The sequence below is a fragment of the Suricata suricatta genome, chromosome 10 (assembly GCF_006229205.1).
Source record: "Suricata suricatta isolate VVHF042 chromosome 10, meerkat_22Aug2017_6uvM2_HiC, whole genome shotgun sequence".
NCBI lineage: Eukaryota > Metazoa > Chordata > Mammalia > Carnivora > Herpestidae > Suricata > Suricata suricatta.
Window position 1 is genome coordinate 32884986 of NC_043709.1, and position 19682 is coordinate 32904667.

Here is a 19682-nt window from a genome sequence, read left to right on the forward strand (position 1 = left end):
AACATTTTTACAGAAATTTTAAATGGCTTAAATCAATTGTGGGGATAGTCTATGTTCATGGAGTTTAAAAAGCAGTAGTCTAAAAATACTAGTTCTCCCAAGTTGATTTATGGATTCATTTGACTCAAGGAGAACATGAGCCAATCTTGACACTATAAACAAAAATTAATTCCAGATGCAGCCAAACTTAAATGTGGAAAGTTAATAAAGTTTCTAGAATACCTTAATAATATAGGAGTAAGCAAAGATTTCTCAATGTCATGAAAATTAAAAATTCTTTTATTTGAATTGAAAACATTCTATTTATTAAAATTAACCATAAAGACTGTGAAAAAGTAAGCCACAGAGGTTAGACAGAATATTTGCAAGGGAAAACAGAGTAGTATTCAGAATATATAAAGAACTTCTACAAATCAATAAAAAAAAAGATGTACAACCCAATGAAAAAATACACAAAAAAATGATCATGTCACAAAAGTGAATATTTAAATGGCCAATAAGCAGTTTAAAATGTATTAAAAAGCATTATATATGGCAGAAATGCAAATTAAAACAATAAGTATACCACCACACACCTACTGGAAGGGAAGAAAAAGACATGAAAATACAAAGTGTTGTGAAGAGAGAGCTCCTCTAAAACTCTCATATTCTGCTGATAGAATATGATATGATATAACTGATATAATCACTTTGGAATACCAGTAGGCACTATATACTAAACACAGATAAATGTGAAGGCCCAAAAATTCTATTCCTAAAAGAAATGTGGATATGTACATCAAAAGACATGCACAAGAATGTTCATAGCATTTAGCCTTAATAGGCAATACTAGAATTAACTCAACAACAAATATCTTCCAATAGTAGAATAGACTACTATTCAAAGTGTATAAATTCGAATAATAAATGGTGTATTCAAATAATAATAGATTTTTTAAAGTCGTATACTAAAATAATAGATATAGAGTGGGTATTTCCTTTAAAAAATTTTTTTGAGAGAGAGGAAGAGAGAGAGAGAGAGAGACAGAACCCATCCACATCTGTGTGTGCACAAGACAGGGAGGGGCAGAGAGGGAGAGAGAGAATCCCAAGCAGGCTCCGCACTGTCAGGACAGTGCCCAATCCTGGGCTCAATCCAATGAATTAGGAGATCATGATCTGAGCTGAAATCCAGAGTCAGACACTTAATGAACTGAGCCATCCAGGTGCCCCCAAAAGTGGGTATTTTCAAGAATGGTATATATACAACTACACTCACCTACATAGATAAATCTTACAGACATAATATTATATGGAAAAAAGAGTACATACTGTATGATTCCACTTATAGGAAGTTCAAAAATAGGGAAAACTAATCTATAATGATGGAGGTATGAATACTACAGAGGCATGAGAAAGTCTGGAGATATTCATATGTTCTACATCTTCATCAGAGTGGTGTTTGTGTGGGTGTAACTGTCTAGAGAAGAGGAAAGAGAATGAATAAAACTAACGTGAAAGGCTAGTGCTCTGTATGATAAAACAGTGCTCGGACTGGGTGCTGAATGGAAGCCACTTTGACAATAAATTATATTATAACAAAAACCAGGGCTCAGTTCGGTTAGAGCATTTGGAAGTCACTGGAGAGAAGTGGTAGAGATGTCTGTAGAGTCTGCTACCTTACTGTGGAATACTTGCATTAATAATAGACAGGGTGTTCTCATTTTGCTAGGCAACGAAGAACTACAAAAGACTGTTGAGCAGGGCATACATAAACTCAGAGTTGTATTTAATGAAGGAAAACGGATAAACAAAACAGTGTGCAAAACACTGTGTCAAAGAGTATGCACAAACTCTTGTTAATATTCTCTGAGCTCATTTATATACTGTACGAGTTGTACAGTAAACAAAGAAGAGATTAAGAAATCAGAAGCATATATTTTCAAGTGTTGTTTATAATAATCTATAACATAGTGGTAAGAGGATAAAAATCTTAGAAATTGATTTAGCTCCAAATCAGGATACTAAAAAAATTTAAGACCTATATTTACATGCTGTAGTTGGTACTTACTTCATCAAATGTAAAATCCTCCAAATTTATTTCTTCATATTCTTCTTCAGATTCTTCATTCTTAATAGCCTCTAAAGCTGTTGTCAGTTTCTTTCGCAAAAGAAAGCCCTTCCAAACTGCCTAAACAAAAATTTAAAGCATGTTATACAAGGTTATAGATCAAACTACAAACCAGATTCTCTGTGTTATCCCATTAGGAAGATAAAACATCTAAGCCCTTAGTTTAATGGCTCAATAATCTGTTTTTTGAACTTTATGTGACACTTAAAACTGTAAGATAAATTAAACAACTGCATGTGTCTGAAGTTCTGAATCTCAGGAGACTTTCCTTGCGGTAAGCAGAAAAGAATCTTTAAAACTCCCTCAACTGCACATGTAGGTCAACCAATCAATTATCTGACAATTCCTCCAGGACCCATTCTAAACTAAGAAAGAGATACAAAGGAAAACCAATTTTTCTCATTTTCAAATAATTATGTATAAAATAAACTAACACACATTTAGGAAAATTCCAACATATACAAATGGCCGTATTAGAGAGGCATTATCTTTGCCCATAACTATTAACTAATTTCATTTTAAAATAAACCAAGTACATAAAAATAGAATTAAAATCATTCAGATTCCTCAATAATCTTGTAGAGAAATCATTCCTAACTATAACTCCAAGAACTCTGTAGCTTTAAATAAGTACTTTTATATACTGCTAGTCAGTGAGCTCTAGGACCCATTAAGTAGAAAAACACAAGATAGAAAGAAGTGTATATTGTATGCTGTCATTTTTCTATCCAAGATTGTATATAAATATACAATAAAAATATAAACTTATATAAACTCACATATATTCAAATATATACGTATATGTGATTGCTAATATTTAAAAAATAAAAGTTATAATTAGTTTTAAAAATCATTAAGTACAGAGGCAGAACATAGGATGGAAGATACAGCAACAGAAACCAGACTTCTCTGAATATTCCTTTCTTAGATTTGCCTCTGGAACTGTCCACATGTGTAACATAAGTATAAAACAAACAAATATGAAATAAAAAGGAATTCCGGAAGAGATATAAAAATATATTTCATCCTGGGGGCATATACACACTTAAGTTATTTAAAGTGACTTTAAAATAGATTTTTTGACTATATTCCTAGTGAATTACACTCAAAAGACAATTTTAACTACAGAAAATATCTTAAATATGTTTTTAGTAATCATATTGTTAATATAATACTGGTATTATTATTATGGAAAATCTATATACTGAGAACTGGAATATATGGACAATAATTAGACCATATATGACAATAGAAGTCACCCACAACCTCTGTGACAACTAACCTTGAAAGCCAAACCACAACCATGGGCACAATTAGCCAAGAACGGTCACGATTTTGTCATTGACTGTCGGTCTCCCTATTGTTCCTACCTCAAAATCAGGATCAACTAGAGTTAGTCAGATATGCTTCTCAACCAATCACATAATATGCCCCATGGCTAGCTGCCCAAGTTATACCTTCTCCCTGACCAAACCCCCTCCAATTAGACCATGCCTGAAGATCTTTCTCTCTCTCTTTCTCTCCACTAAAGATTTCCTACTCCTTTCCTTACCTTTGAGACTAAGCCAAAGGCAACTGATTGTGGCTGAGCCCCTTGCTATAGCAGTCTCTAAATAAATAGCCTGGTTTTTTTTCTTATTTGTATGACCCTTATTTACTTCCACTAAGTATGTGCATCTGTACACAGACACAAACACAGATGTGCACGTGCCCGCACACACACACACACACACACACACACACACACACACACACACACAGAAAGAAGAGTGAAAAGAAGGGGGGAAAAACCCAATTATGTTAATGTTATTGGGAACCAGAACTTTCCATAGAAGAAAAGAGATGCAAATATAAAATCAAACAAGTAAAAATCCTGTAGTCCTAAATTTAATTTTAAAATATCAGTATGAATCCATGGTACATTGTGTTCTTAAAAATATGTACTTATAAGCTTACTGAAAATAGTTTTCAATATTTAGGTTGGTAATGTGGTTCTACTTAAAGCAATAGGTCTTATAGAAATTCATACTGAAATATTTACAAAAAATGATATGTGGGATTTGTTTTAAATAATCTAGTGATGAGTGGAGAGAGGTGGGTTGGTTACAGAAGAGTTGATTATAGAAAATATCAAGGTGACACGGAGACCTAGGGAAAACAGGGTATAAAGGGAAACTAAGCTAGGCTTTCCATGATAAGGGTCGGCTCATTGTGGTTCACAACAGATCCAGCCCAACTCAATGGGGATAGGACTTCTCCAAAGTTCTAGAATACAAAATAAAGTGTGTGTTTTTCTGGTGTGGTATAGATAGATAGATAGATAGATAGATAGATAGATAGATAGATAGATAGATACTTTCCTTATGAATCTGCAAAGGGTCAGAAATTAAACTTCCAGCGATCCTTGATCAGATTATGAGAAATAATGGTTTTAAAGATGTTCAGATTCTTCTTCTAGCTTATTTGTTTCTGTCAAGGTTTCAACTTCTCTCCCAGATAATCCATCTGTTCTTCTTTCTCACATATTCAAATTAATTCCCTGATCAAGAAATTCTACCTATATTAGACATAGCTGACTTTTACCTTCAATTACCATCAACTCCCAAAGCATACTATTCACTTGTTCCTTGCTAAAGGATTAGTTCTCAATCATCTGGCCAACAGTGAGAGCCTGAGAAAGACCATGGGGCAGCACTTTAACATAAAGGAATTCAGGTTTCCATACACTGCCAGCTCTGTGATCCTAACAGAAGCTGAGAAGCTGTCTTCATTTCAGCCAACCAGAAAGGGGAAAGAATAGGAAGGGATATCTGTGCAATGTTTAATGAGCCAGACATGGAAGTGGTGCACGTGTGTTTCATTCACGATGTATTGACTAGAACTCAGAAAAGGGCCATACTAACGTGCTGGAGAAGGTGGGGTATCTGATCTGGCTGTATGCTTGGAAGAAGCGGAGAAGAATTCTGGTGAGCAGAGCAGCCTCTATAACATCCATCATAAAATTCCCATTTTGCTCTTTCTAAACCCAGGCTCTTTCTATTGCATTGTGTAGTAAGTCAGTCTAGAATTCATATTTTAATATGAATGCTGTAAGAAACTAGATGACTGTCCTCAAGAGAAAATAAAATGAAATTGAGATCACTTCAGGTGATTTTAAGTTCCATGGTGTACAACAAAAGAGACTTGTTCTAAGCTGAAAAGGCTGAATTATGCTTACTTTTGTTACAGATACACAGAAGCTCAACAAAACAACATTCAACAGAGGTATCAGTCCCCAAACTAGACTGTTTCACAAAGTGATAAACTTCTCTTTCTTCATTGACCAGAATGAAGCAGAAGTTTAAGACCCATATACCATCAATGCTGAAAAAAGTTTTCCTTATCAACTGAGGACAGGAGGGAGTTTGGTCTGTATAATATGTACATTTCTCATGTTTAAGAATAATATTTTGGAACAGTAACTGAGCTTCTTTCTTTTCCTTAGAGTTTCTTTGAATCCATTGAATTCCCCCCACTCCCACCACCATTCAGGCATTAGTAATGTCCATGCATTGCCTTTAAGAGTACAGTTTAGACAAATTAAGTCAACCAAAATACTAAATATATTCATTAGAATATATTCATAGCAAAGAAAATTTTGAAAACTAGGCTTTAGTAGTAAAAGCCAGCAACTTAATCTTAAGGCTATTCCTCTAGTTGGTTATTCCAATAGCTTGGGGGCATCCATGACCCCTCACACTCTCATATACCATATCCCAGGAACTCATACTATCAGCTCTAACTTCAAAATAAACCAACAGATATTCTGGTCTGCAATTTTCTTACCGCTTCTACTGCAACACTCTGGTCCCATGCTACCATGGCCCTTGTCTGAATTACTGTAATAGCTCCTAACTGATTTAGCTGCTTCTCCCCTGCCTTCCTTCAGTAGAATCACAACGTAAAGTAAACCTGATCATGTGAGTGCTGCTCAGATTCCTGTAATAACTTCCTGTGTCATTCAGATGACAAGCCAAAGTCTTTACACTGACTTATGATTTGTAAGTGTTACCCTTTTCCCCTCCATCTCTGTCCAGTCACACTGGCTTCTTGTTGCTCTTTAAACACTGCCGTATGATCCTAAATCAGTGCCTTTGATCAGATATTCCACTGTCTGGAATGTTCTTCCCCCAGATATCCAACAGCTTAATCTGTCACTATAATGTCACATTTTCTGGTCTTCTATCTCCATCATATCTGAAATGATAAGCTTTCCCTTGTTACCCCTGTCCTCTTTTTCCTGCTTCATTTTTCCTCCTCATACTATCACTATCTAACATATTCACTTACTAACTGCACATCCCAACAGAATGTAAGCTAGTAAGATTTTTGTGCTAAGAAGTATTTGTTGAATGAATGGATAAAGGGAAACACTAATTTTTGGGTTACTATCTTTCAATTCAGTACCATGAATTTCCACAGACCTTATTTTATGCATTTATTTAATTTATTTTATATTTATGTATTTATTCAGTTCTGCCTCTTCCGCTAACATGTAAATTCCATGAAGGCAGAGAACTTACACGGTTTGTTTATATTTATGGTTCCTGAGCCCATAACAGTGCTTGACAAATAGTAGATTCTAAAAAATATTTGATGAATAAATAAAGGATGAATGTGATCAGGTTGAACTTCATTTCAAAACCTGACTTTGGTGAATCAAGTCTATTTCCAACTTGCTTTCTGAATTTCTAATTAAAATGTGTATTTGAAGAACTTTAACAATTATTTTGGTAGATTTTTAAACATGCTTCTAAAAAAAGCTATGGATTAGGCCAAGTGAGAGTTAATATTGAGTAATCAAATGTTTGCAAATTTGGCAAATGGCATACCTGATCAAAGCTTTAAATATTATTGTGTGGCTCAGTGTGGCCTTTGGTCATGAGAATAGTATTTCTAAGTTATAGGCTCCTCTTTCAGCCTAGATGCTAAGCATAGGCACAACCAACCTGTGTCCTACATGTCACCTAAGTAGGAAATAAATCCAGGAGCTATAAATCACTGGGATCCAGGGGTTGTCCGTTACATAGAATTACTCAGTGAAAGAGGACAAATATATCTCTCAGGACTATTTCATCAAAAGATTAAAACTAACCTGAATAAGAATAGCAGCCTCCTCCCTCTGTTCTTGGATATTCATAGTGTTTTCCTTTTTCTCTTCCTTTAGAGTAATTTTATTCTTGATGCAGTAATTGGGTTGGAATGCCAGGGATCCTATTGCAGCAGTACGTGGCGTTGCAGAGAAATGAATCTGTCTGCGCACGATGTAACCACGCCAGTGTGCCTGGATTACCAAAGCTGCCATTCTATTTAGACAAACAACATGGTTAGTTCCCATAAAAGCAGTTGTAGGTAAGAGGTCCTCATAAATTATATTTATAAACATGAACTACATCAAGTATTATTTTAAACTTTAAGAACATCTTTTGTTTAATAATAGGCACATAATTAAAAATAGTATGGAAAACCTTCAGATCTGGAGAGAAATGGGCCAGTAACCTAGAGAGAGATGTGAGGACTAGGGGTTTTTGTTTGTTTCCTTTAAGGAGGAAAATAATGCCAAGACTTTGTATGATAACGAGATATGTTGATCAAGTAGAAAAAAGTGATGATGTTGAAAAAAGGGACAAATGCAGGATCCTAGGCTGAGCTGGCAACAGAGGATGTGATCTTCTTCCAGGGTGGGGAGACTAGCCCTGGGGAAGGGAGAGCCCCCTCCACTGGAAGAGAGAGGGCCCACACGGTTATTGCCAGCTGCACTTCCCTCCCTGCCCATGACAAATATTAAATCATGCTCTTACAAACCCAGGGGTTAATTCTAATATTTTCCCAGCCTACATCTATTTGCTAATTTCAGGCACTGAATCAATCAATGCTGTGTTTTTTCCACATCCCCCTAGACTGCCCAGCAACTTTAGCAAAATTTGAATAACAATAATAGTAAGTGGGTTCTCAGTGTGCTTAATCTTTTAACTCTTCCTAGTTGGATAGGTTTTCCTTTTTCCACACAGATTGTTGCAGGAATATTATCAAGGTACGGATACTACTTATCCTGTCTCAATTGGTCTTTAAATTCCAGAGTTTAGGTTAAAAGGCACATGAAGGAGAAGTGATTCTTGCACATATCCCTCCCCTGGCTCTCTTAAAACAATTCTCAGTAATTTTATAATTATTGTCAATTAAAATGAAATTTTCTCCTTCCTCATACTAGTAAGTTGAAGGCATAGTGGAATTGAGTGATAAACTCTGCCAGACATGACCACACATTTTTTTTCTCATAGTAGTACGTTTGTGGGAAATTAAGAATGACATAACCATTTTATTGTTATATTGCTTTATTATCACTATTGTTATCATCATTATAATTTTACTTAAAGCCTATAAAAGACTTCAGTCTATTTTGCTAGGAATAGAAAGTTAAAGTTAATGGGTAAAACTTCTGACCTAAGATAAACTACTTGAACTCCACATGCTTAGAAAAAATAATCACATTCCAACGAATCATGTCCTTCTGCAGGGTAAACAAAACTGTAAATTTTGCAATGGATTTAATTTGTATTCAGTTAGTCAATTATCTGTCCATTCTTTCTTCTTTTGAACCAAAGAAACAAGTTAGGAAACTAACTGTAGTCAGTATTTTGGCTGATAAATAATATGAAAATTTATTTATCATTTATAACTGATAAGAAGTGAAAGGTTTGTAAGAAAATTCATCTAAGCTGAGACAGCGTTTTATATTTCTCTCCAAATGCATACAAGTTTCACTGACTGTAACTAAATTTCCTCTAAAGCTCACCAGTCATTTCATTGAGTGCTTGAATTCCTCAGGCTGGTATCATCAAAATTTCCCAAGGAAAACAACAACAATGAGAAATATTTTTCTCAGTTACACTAACACAAAGACTGCTCTTCACTGAATGCAGTGAAAGCAGTTAAAAATGACAACTTTGGGGCTTCCTGAATGTAGAAAAATAACTTATATTACAGTTACCATCATCACCATCACCATCATTTTTTTTATTTTTATCAAAAATCTTAAGGATAAAATGTCCTTAGGATAAGAATACATGTAAATCATGCTTCAGAAACATCTCCACAACTGACTGAATCTTCCTGAAACAATGAATGGTGAGGTTCAACAAATGGGTACATCTTCTTTTCCTATTATTCTTTAGAACCTTAGGTTTGTCTATATTTTAGTTCATCATCCTTCCTTATTATCATCATTTAGTTATTTTATTGATAATGGATTAAGAAGTTCTAAATGTTGTTTATATGAAATTACAATAGGCAGGGTCTGGAGTGTTTGGAGTTGATGGGGTTCAGAATATGCTACCTCAAGATATGGCACCCTGGCATACTAATATTTTAAGCTACAGGAATTTGAGAAACAGCATGTCCTGAAAGGACTTTTTGACCTTCACCAGAAGCAAGCCTTAAGACCCTCCTCTGAGAGGTGTCTTTCCTGTACCCAGAGAAAAGAAGTATTCTTATCTGAAAAAGAAGTATCTGAATAAACAGGACTTGCTAAACTTACCCCAGTTGACTACACGTAGCTCATACCCTTTGCCCTAATTATATTTCCCACAACCTTCTACTCTTCATCAAACCTAATACAAAAATGCTCAGGTTTAACCTATTTCTTTGGGTTTTATTTCTTTAGGAAGACTTCCATGTCTTGTAAAACATATTAAATATATTTCTATGCTTTTCTCTTATTAATTTATCTTTTGTTTCAAGGATACCAGCTGAAAACATAGAAGGTTAGAAGTAAAAAATATTTTTCCTCCCTTACAGAGCAAAAGCAATCAATTAAATAAATTGATGAAACATAAATGAAAAAATATTGGAGCCACTTTCAAGAAAATTTAAAGAATTTTATGGGGCGCCTGGCTTGCTCAGTTGGTTAAGCATCCAACTTTGGCCCAGGTCATGATCTCACAGTGCATGATTTCAAGACCCTCATCAGGTTCTGTGCTGACAGTTCAGAGTCTGGAGCTTGCTTTGGATTCTTTGTCTCCCTCTCACTCTCTGCCCCTCCCCCGCTTGTGCTCTGTCTGTCTCAAAAATAAATAAAACATTAAAAAAAGTCTTTTTAAAAGAAAATTTAAACATTTTTTGCACTAGGAAATACATCTTAGGTTTAGCATATCAAATTTTTAATATACCTTTTAGAAAAGAAATCATCATAACACTGACAACTTCTCAATGAATAAAAACTGGGAAAAATAAGCTCAGTGGCTGTGATATTCTGCACTCTGCCCTATTCAGTACCTGTTATTTTAGAATTAGCTAAATTTAGCCATTTTTAATTTTGTTGGCTTGAGAGTGAGACCAAAAGTAAAAAAATAAAAATAAAAATAAAAATAAAAAGTGATGACAAACTGAAGTAATATTTATCTTTGCGGGTTCGATAAAAAATTAAGGCCATTGGCTTTATAAAAGTATTTAAAAGTTGGCAAACCATTAAACAGACTTTTAACTATTTAAAACAGGAGGTAGGTGGGGGGATGGGTTAAGTGCATGATGGGTACTAAGGAGGGTACTTGTAAGATGAGCACTTGGTGTTGCATGTAAGTGATGAATCCCTAAATCCTACACCTGAAACTAATATACTGTAGATTAACTAACTGGAATTTAATAAAAATTTGAAAGAAAAAAATTAAAAATTAAAGTATTCAGTAGTTGGAAGATGTTTATATGATTAATATCAAAGAGTATTGCCATAGTTTATAGGTTATTTTGCCAAAGAAAATTATAGCAATGCATTCAAATACTTGCATAGATGCTTATGAAAGTATTCTCAGATCAAGAAGCAAATAAATAGCACATGAAAAGGTATATCTTTAAAAATGAAATTACCTGATTATTCAGCAAGTTTTCTTTATTTTTAGAATAGCAAAGTGTTTTATTTCTTCTAAAAACTCATTTTGCTTCAAGATTAGAAAACAGAAAAAATAACCTACATGTACTTATTTTCAATTAAACACTATTCAATTAAATCAGAACCTGCCAAAATTTAATCAAATTAATCTTTACTATAACTAATAATTTGTATACATCACAAAAACATAATTAAGGGAATTTGTATGAAACACAATAGTGATTTAAATCCTTTACTGAAACATTGACAAAGACTATCAATAAAATATACAAACTATACAATGTAAAAGAAAAATGATCTATTAAGTCTTACATTTTTTTACGATGTTCAATATTTTGGCAATTCCTCAGCAGAGAACTTGTCATTACTGTTTCCATGAACGGGATTCTTTTAGTGGGGATACTGTTTGATCTGCTATCTTCTGTCTTCTGGTCTACTATTTCTCCCTGATTTCTTCCTTCCTTATCTACACCTAAGGAGGATTTAGCTAGTGTGCAATGACTAGAGACAGAGTTCATCCGTATCTCAGAAATATCTGGTGAGTCCAGTTTATATATGTCTGCACAAGAGTGGAGAACTCCATTTTGCAGGATGCTATCACTATTTGTAGAAGCAAAATGATTTTGCTGGGCTTCTGATTCTTCCCTCTGGGTGATACGTGCATCCCCGCGTTCATGTGAATATCGGCATTCGTTGCTAAGTATCATTAATTTCTTAAAATAATGGCAGAGGTCTTCTGCAGCATCCAAGGTGACCAAATTTCTAAACAAATAATGAAGGCATTTAATAAGAAGAATTATATCACCAATATTAAAAATTATATAGGTTCTGGAAATTTCCCTTGTGTGGTTTGACATGAAAATTAAGCTTTACTACAACATTCATTAAAAACTTATTTCTGGTAGTTTATATAAAAATTGATCTCATTTCTAACAAAATTTGAAAATATTTGTTTAGCTAATTTAGATCCGTCAATCCAGACAAAATGTCTGGAAGTTTTAGAACCATTTTTATTCTAGGTATTTTTGGTACAATTGAATGAGAAAAATCCATGCTTTTACTACCATGAGATATCATGGCTGCCTAAATTTGGAGAAGTTATTTATGAAACAAAGTTAAAAGTACTTTCTACATTGACTCTTGCCATGCAAAATATTTGTATTGGACTTTTAAACAAAGAATTTATATTATGGGAAAGTTTTTATTCCCCTTTTTCTCTGGAAAAAGAATCCATTGCAAAGAGAATTCAAATAGTTTAAGACATAAATGGTTGTGAGTCTCTCAAATAATTGTTGAATTTCTATCTTATGGAGGTTATGGCTTATGTAATTAATCAAACTTTCTGTTTGCCTGATCTGAGGATCTCAATAGCAATAGTAAAGAACTTTGCACTTGTGTGAGCATTTTCTTGGCTACATTTTATTTACCTTCCCTTATTTGTTTTATTTTTTAAAAATCTTACTTCAACTGTATATTTTCTAACTATATTTAATATATAGCCACAGCTGCCTTATTTTTTTCAGAAACATTGCAAGATATAAATAAATACAAAACTTTTAACCAGATCATACAAAATGAAAGTTGTAGATCCTAAAATGTAGAGATAAACAGTCCTGTGTTCACAAAGGTATTATTAAACATTAGCATAGTCTCCTCCCATGTATTTTTGATATTTTGTATTTCATTCATTTTGGTGGCTAATAATGCATAAAAGTTTAAATTCAATATTGGGATATCAAGTGTTTATGATTAGGTATTGAATTCACCACAATTTATTATTAATATAAAATACAGTCTATTTTCCATTATCAATGCCAAAATGAAACTAGTTGCAATGACAGTAGATAATCCAGAGGAATTGACAAATCTGTGTTTCAACATGAGAGATATCAAGGGTGACTTTTACACAAGAAATTGTATATTACCATACATATTCAAGGAAATATGTTTAGTTTTGCACAAAATAAATGTAAATAACCTTAGTATTTATTAAAGTAAACATGAATTATTTATAACACTTGGAATTATTTATTTTAAGGTTTATTTATTTATTTTTGAGAGAGAGAGAGAGAACAAGTAAGGGGCAGAGAGAGAGAGGGAGGGAAAGAGAATCCCAAGCCAACTCCACACAGTCAGTGCAGAACCCAAGGTTGGGCTCCAAGTCACAGACTGTGAGATCAAGATAATGACCTGAGCCAAAATCAAGAGCCGATGCTTAACCAACTGAGCCACCAGGCGCCAATGGGCCCCAGACAATTGGGATTAATTAAAAGCTATGAGATTTGTTTGTAATCTGAATAGACTACATTCAAAAACATTTAAATAGAAATACCAAATCTTATATACAGGCATGTATGAAAATGCAAAGAGCAATCATTTATAAATTAACTTTAGATATTTGAAGCTCATATTACAATTATAGTTCCAGTTAAAATATGAAATCACTTTCCTTTTTCATTTGTGTGTTCTGGAGCAATGCAAATTAGAAAATATAATTATAGAGGGATGTCCAGGTGGTTCAGTCAGTTAAGCCACCAGCTCTTGATTTTGGCTCAGATCACGATCTCCTGGTTTGTAAGATAAAGCCCCACAGTAGGACCTGTGCTGACACTGTGGAGCCTGCTTGAGATTCTCTCTCCCCTTTTCTCTGCTCCTCCCCTACTCATGCTCTCTCTCTCTAAATAAATTTTAAAAATTTAAAAAGTATTACAAAAATAAAGTAGTTATAGAAAGATCAAATATAATTCATTCATATTAATGTACCCTGAATTTTGGAGAGGAATGGGAAGCTCCCTTTCTTTAATATCTAATTAAGACTCTACTCTCAGCTTCTGTTCTTCTGAATATGTGCATGGGTTGACTGCTCTTACCTACTATGCTCTCATATTTGAATACATAAATATCATATGTGTATAACATATTTAGTACATAATAAATGTATGCCTTGCTCCCTTATAACTGTTTGTCTAGTTTTCTTTTATGCTAATCTGTTAATTCTTTGAAGATAAAATATAATACTTAGCTTATCGTGTGTTTTGATTGCAATCATTGTCATATAAATTTATGACTGATTCATTGAATGACTGAATGGATGTTTGATTCTTGTCTTGAAGCTATCCTTATGATTTCATTTACTTTATTTAATACTTTAGCTTTTAAATTATGTTTTTAAGGGAGAATATACCAGAAACACACAGTATTAAACCAAAAAAACTTATTATATTAATCAGAGTTTTTTTAAATTATATACATAAATTACCTTTATGTCTTTAAATTATAAGAAGAGAATAGTCCTACCTTTTCCCAGTAATATACTTTTCAATTAGTAAGTTGAATTCTTGAATCTGGGACTGACAAAGTACCATGAAACGTCCTAATTCTGGTTGATAGCATTCTTCAGGGAGTCTTTCTGAACAAGAGTTTATCACTTCATCATTGAGGATTCTTAAAGCTGGTAACACTTTAAGTAGAGAATGCCTATTGAAAGCAGGAAAAAATTTAATAATCTTGAAGAGTTTATATCTAAAATAACCATATACAAGCACAAAATATATCTCATAAGATGCTATTGACTTTGTAGAGAAAACAATACTGTTAAATTTGTTAAAAATTTTTATGATATCATGTCATGTACAAAGTTAAGTTTTGGAGACCTGATAAACATTTAGCCATTTTCTTATATAACATAAATGGGAAATTTAAACAGCTGGAAACTTGGGCTGTGAGTAAATAAAAGGCTACATTATAAATAGAATAATATGATATATACTTTTAAAAAGGTAATAATTAAGATAAACTTACTGAAACTTGCTGTTTATTTTAGAAGTAGAGGTAAGTTCTGATTGTTTCTCTTAGTAAAATATGGTTAAGAGTAGGTGTAAAAGTAAGAGATCATCCTGTTTATCATGATCTAAAAAGCCTAAATTTATATTTCCTCTTGAATCTTGCTAAAAATTATAATAATAAAAGTCTCTGAGGTATGGGCAAAAATTTGTACCAATAAAAAAAGCTAATGGTGTGAAAACCAAGCCCGACAGCAAGAGTTGTCCACCAGGCCTTCCCATTTATAAGTATTTGCCCAAACCTTTCACAAGGATACTGTGGGCCTCTTTTCACAAGGCCATTAGTGGTCAAAGGGATAAAATGGGCTTCTTAAATGAATAAATCCCCTTAGTTAGAAACTAACACTTTATATGAGGAAAAGTACTAAATAAATGGAACTAAATAGATAGAAAGATGTCCAATGAAGATATCTTCATAGATAGGAAGCTCAAAATTGCTCAAGAAATCAGTTCTTCTCAACTTGATCTTTAGATGAATGCAAGCCTACTAAAAATGCTGGTAAGGTATTTTATGTATATCAACAAACTGATACTAAAATTTATAAAAAGAAGTCAAAAAACAAAACACAAAAAATAAAAATCAAACCAGAGTAGCCAATTCCATATTGAAAAAGAAGAACAAAATTAGAAAACTAACACTTTTGACTTCAAGGCTTACTATAAGCCACAGTAATTATGACAGTATGGTATCAGTGAAAGAACAGAGAAATACATCAATGGAAGAGAAGAGAGAGCCCAGAGGTAGACCCCCATAAATCTACTAAAGTAGATTAGTCATTGATCTTTGACAAAGAAGCAAAGGCAATACAATGGAACAAAGATAAATGATGTTAGAACAATTAGACATCTAGATGCAAAAAAAATGAATCTAGACACAGACTTTGTACCCTTTAGAAAGTTTAACTCAAAATGGGTCATATAAATAAATCTAAAATGCAAAACTATAAAACTACTAGAAGATAACATAAGAGAAAAAAATAGATGACACAAAAGATAATGATGACTTTTTGATACAACACCTAAGACAAAAATTCATGAAAGAAATAATTGATAAGCTGGACTTACTTAAAATTAAAAACTTCTGCTCTGTGAAAGACAATATCAAGAGAATGTAAAGACAAGCCATATACTAGGAAAAATATGTGATAAAGGGTTGTTACCCAAAATATAGGAAGAAATTTTAAAGCTCACCAATAAGAAAGTAAATAGACCAATTAAAAAAATGCACAAAAAAAACTTAACAGACTTCTCACCAAAGAAAATATACAGAGGGCAAGTAAGCATATGAAAGATGTTCAGCATCATTTGTCATTAGAGAATTCTAAATTAAAATAACAAGATACTATTATCTATTAGAATGGCCAGTTCAAAATGCTGACAACACCAAACACTGGTGAGAATGTGAGGACAAAAACCCTCATTCATTGCTGGTGGAAATGTGGAATCAGTGCAGCTACTTCAGCAGATAGTTTGGTGGTTTCTTACAAAAGTTAACATACTTTTACTATATGATCCAGCAATGTGTTTCTCAGATTTACCTAAATAAATTAAAAACTATGTCTGCACCAAAATCTCCACATGGATGTTCATAGCAGTTTTATTTGCAATTGCCAAAACCCAAAAACAACCAAAATGTCCTTTAGTAGGTGAAATGATAAATAAACTGTGTTACATCAATATAAAGGAACATTAATTAACACTAAAAAGAAATGAACTATTAGGCCATGAATACACAGGGAAGAATCCTAAAAGTATATTACTAAGTGAAAAAAGACAATATGATAGGGCTACATTCTGTACAATACCAACTATGTGAAATTCTTGAAAAAAATAAAATCTGAGACAGGGATTAGGGTGAAGGGAGGGATGAACAGGCAAAGCACAGAGCATTTTTAGGGCAGTGAAACTATTCTGTATACTTCTACTGCATAGTGGATGCATGTCATTATACATTTGTCAGCATCCATAGAATACATGACACCAAGAATAAACCCTAACGTACAGCGTGAACTTCACGTGATGTAGGTAATCAATTATAGCAGATATGCCACTTTGGCGCAGGATGCTGATAGCGGGGGAGGCTGTCATGTATGGGGACGGGATTTGTGAAAATTCTTTGTATTTTCTGCTTAATTTTGCTAACTTGACTTTATCTAAAATATAAAGGTTTTTAATGTTTATTTATTTATTTTGAGAGACAGAGCACAAGTGGGGAAGGAGCAGAGAGAGAAAGAGAATCCCAAGTAGGATCTGCACTGTCAGTGTGGAGCCCAACATAGGGATCAGTTTCACAAACCATGAGACCGTTACCTGAGCTGAAATCAAAAGACAGATACCTCACTGACTAAGCGACCCAGGCGGCCCCCAAATATAAAGTTTTTAATTAAAACATAAAACAAAACAAACTCACAGTTTCCAAAAACTAAATGAAGGATGGAAAGATAAGATTACAAAAATGCTAAGGTCTATACAAACACAGTTGTAAAATATAATTTTACATTAATAATTTATATATAACTTATATTTATATACATTTATATTTACATATTTATGTATAATTTATATCTAAATGAAGGAAGTGGTCCATTATGGCTAAAATGCCAAGGCTTAACTAAAGTCATATGTGTAGTTATGATCTTGATAGTCTTGGTGTTTAATAAAAGATAATCACAAGAAAGGTATACATACATTTCCTTCAATGAAAAAAGAAAAGAACATCACAGTTTTTCATTTACTCATGAGACATGATTAATTTCCCACCTTTATCTCCCTCCTCTTTGAGAAATAATACTTTTTTTCTTTTATAGATATTTACATAAGGAAAGAGGGAAAGCAAATAGATTATGTTATTCAAGATAACTATCAGATGTTTTACAGTGTTAAAGAGCTTAATCTAGTTAAGAAAACTTGGGTTCATCACTTCTCAGTCTTGCTAAGATCAAGTGAAGACTAGGGTTCATATATTTTGAACATTTTAAGGGTTTTTTTAGGCTTGAAGATACCAATATTTGTCATATCATAAACTACCACACATACTACAAAAGGTTAAATAATTAGCATATATTGCATTTCTGTTTGGACTCATTTTAAGATGTGGTTCAAAAACAGAATGCTAATTAAGATAATAGCTATTCATCACAGAGGTGATGAAATAATCAGAGGTAATCACCACACCGTTACAATATTAAATATAACATGAAATCTTTTAGTGAGGCTACCTACCATCAAAGCAAGGAAAGGTTAATCTCTGAAACTGAAGCTGGTAATAAAATATAATAGAGAGATTAACCATCCATATTCTATCCTATAAAATTGTTTATTACATTAGTAATGAAACTACATTGCATTCTAAATCTCCCTCAAGCATCCAGTCAAGTTTTCTCCAAGACATGACTATAATGTCAAAATAACATATATATAGCTATAAAATGCCATGTATGAAATAAAGAGGCTTTTGAAATGTGATAATAAAGGGTAGTAAAAGTTAAAACTGTATTGGTGTTAAAGAGGTGTCAACAAAAGGAAGAAAATACTCCTGCTGCTATTTTGAGAATCACAGGGTCTCACACATCTGTTCTTTATCTCAGTCACTATCTAAATCCATTGTGATGGGAATTCAAGGCTAGATCCCTGTGTGTGTCTCCAATCGTGCAGGGCAGTGTCTCTCAAAAGACTGTCTTTGAACTACTGTATCAGTAGTACCTGGGATGCTTTTTTAAATTCAGTCACACCGAAGACCTCTTGTTGGTAGGTTTTGGGGAGTTTGAATTTTTAAAATATAGCTCTTAAGTACCTTAAAGAATTAAGAACTAATGCATACGGGTGAAAAGGTACTACAACAAGCTATGCTAAAATTAGAGATGCTCAGGTTTAAACTTAAAAAAGAAAAAACTCTGAAATTTTAATCATTTTGAAATTGTCTTAAATTTTTAAGAAAAATGAGGTTTACTTGTAAACTTGAGGCATGTCCAATGTATTAATGATGCCAGAGAATTTACTAAAATAAGAGATATTGTGGGCCTGAACAATTACATTTCAATTTTCTGTTCACTGATTAACATTGCCATTGCTTTTATGGACATGGTGTGAGAGTTTCTTACAAAAGTATGCTTGTAACACAGAAGTTACAAAGTACATATCAAACATATAGAGAAACCACCTTTCTATTCAGAAATAATGACAAAATGAAGAGCCATTTTAACTAAATACCCAATATAATCCTAGAAGCAAAATATCAGAATTTGCTTTATCAGATTAATGGAAGGATCAATATTTTACCACAAATATATACTGTTTATGCCCTAGACAACCAAAATAATAAAAAATAAGTAAATCCAAAGGTAATGAATACAAGACATTGGTTTGTTTCTAGGTATTGGAAGTAGCATTATGTGGAAGCTGTTTGGATGTTAACTAACCAGATGAGTAAGGGGCAAAATCGTAATTTTGTCATAAAATACTACATTTTGGATATGGCTATCAATATAGACATAAATATGTATACAATATTATAGCTACAGGGAATAATTATATGGATCAATGGGGCTTGAATTTTTACATTAAAAATATTTTGATGTTACATTCATCACCTTTCTATAAAAAAAGAAAAGTCTGTAACAGTTTATTTAAGTCAGAATGTTTGAATTTTTTTTTTGAGAGAGAGAGAGAGAAAGAGCGTGAGCAGGGGAGGGTCAGAGAGAGAGGGAGACACAGAGTCTGAGGCAAGCTTCAGGCTCTAAGCTGAGCTAGCTGTCAGCACAGAGGCCGATGCAGGGCTCGAACCCATGAACCATGAGATCATGACCTG

At 33.2% G+C, this 19682-nt stretch overlaps 1 protein-coding gene across 6 annotated transcripts in view; it reads right to left on the minus strand.

The window, feature by feature from the left end:
* Positions 1 to 19682, minus strand: part of LRRIQ1 (leucine rich repeats and IQ motif containing 1) — a 201001-nt gene that overhangs the window by 106339 nt on the left and 74980 nt on the right. For all 6 annotated transcript variants that reach the window (XM_029955741.1, XM_029955739.1, XM_029955738.1 and 3 more), the window contains exons 15-18: positions 14331 to 14510; positions 11346 to 11795; positions 7245 to 7455; positions 2051 to 2170 (exon numbers count right to left, since the gene is read on the minus strand). In XM_029955741.1, the coding sequence (XP_029811601.1) occupies positions 2051 to 2170; positions 7245 to 7455; positions 11346 to 11795; positions 14331 to 14510 (961 nt within the window). The remainder of the gene's footprint in view (positions 1 to 2050; positions 2171 to 7244; positions 7456 to 11345; positions 11796 to 14330; positions 14511 to 19682) is intronic.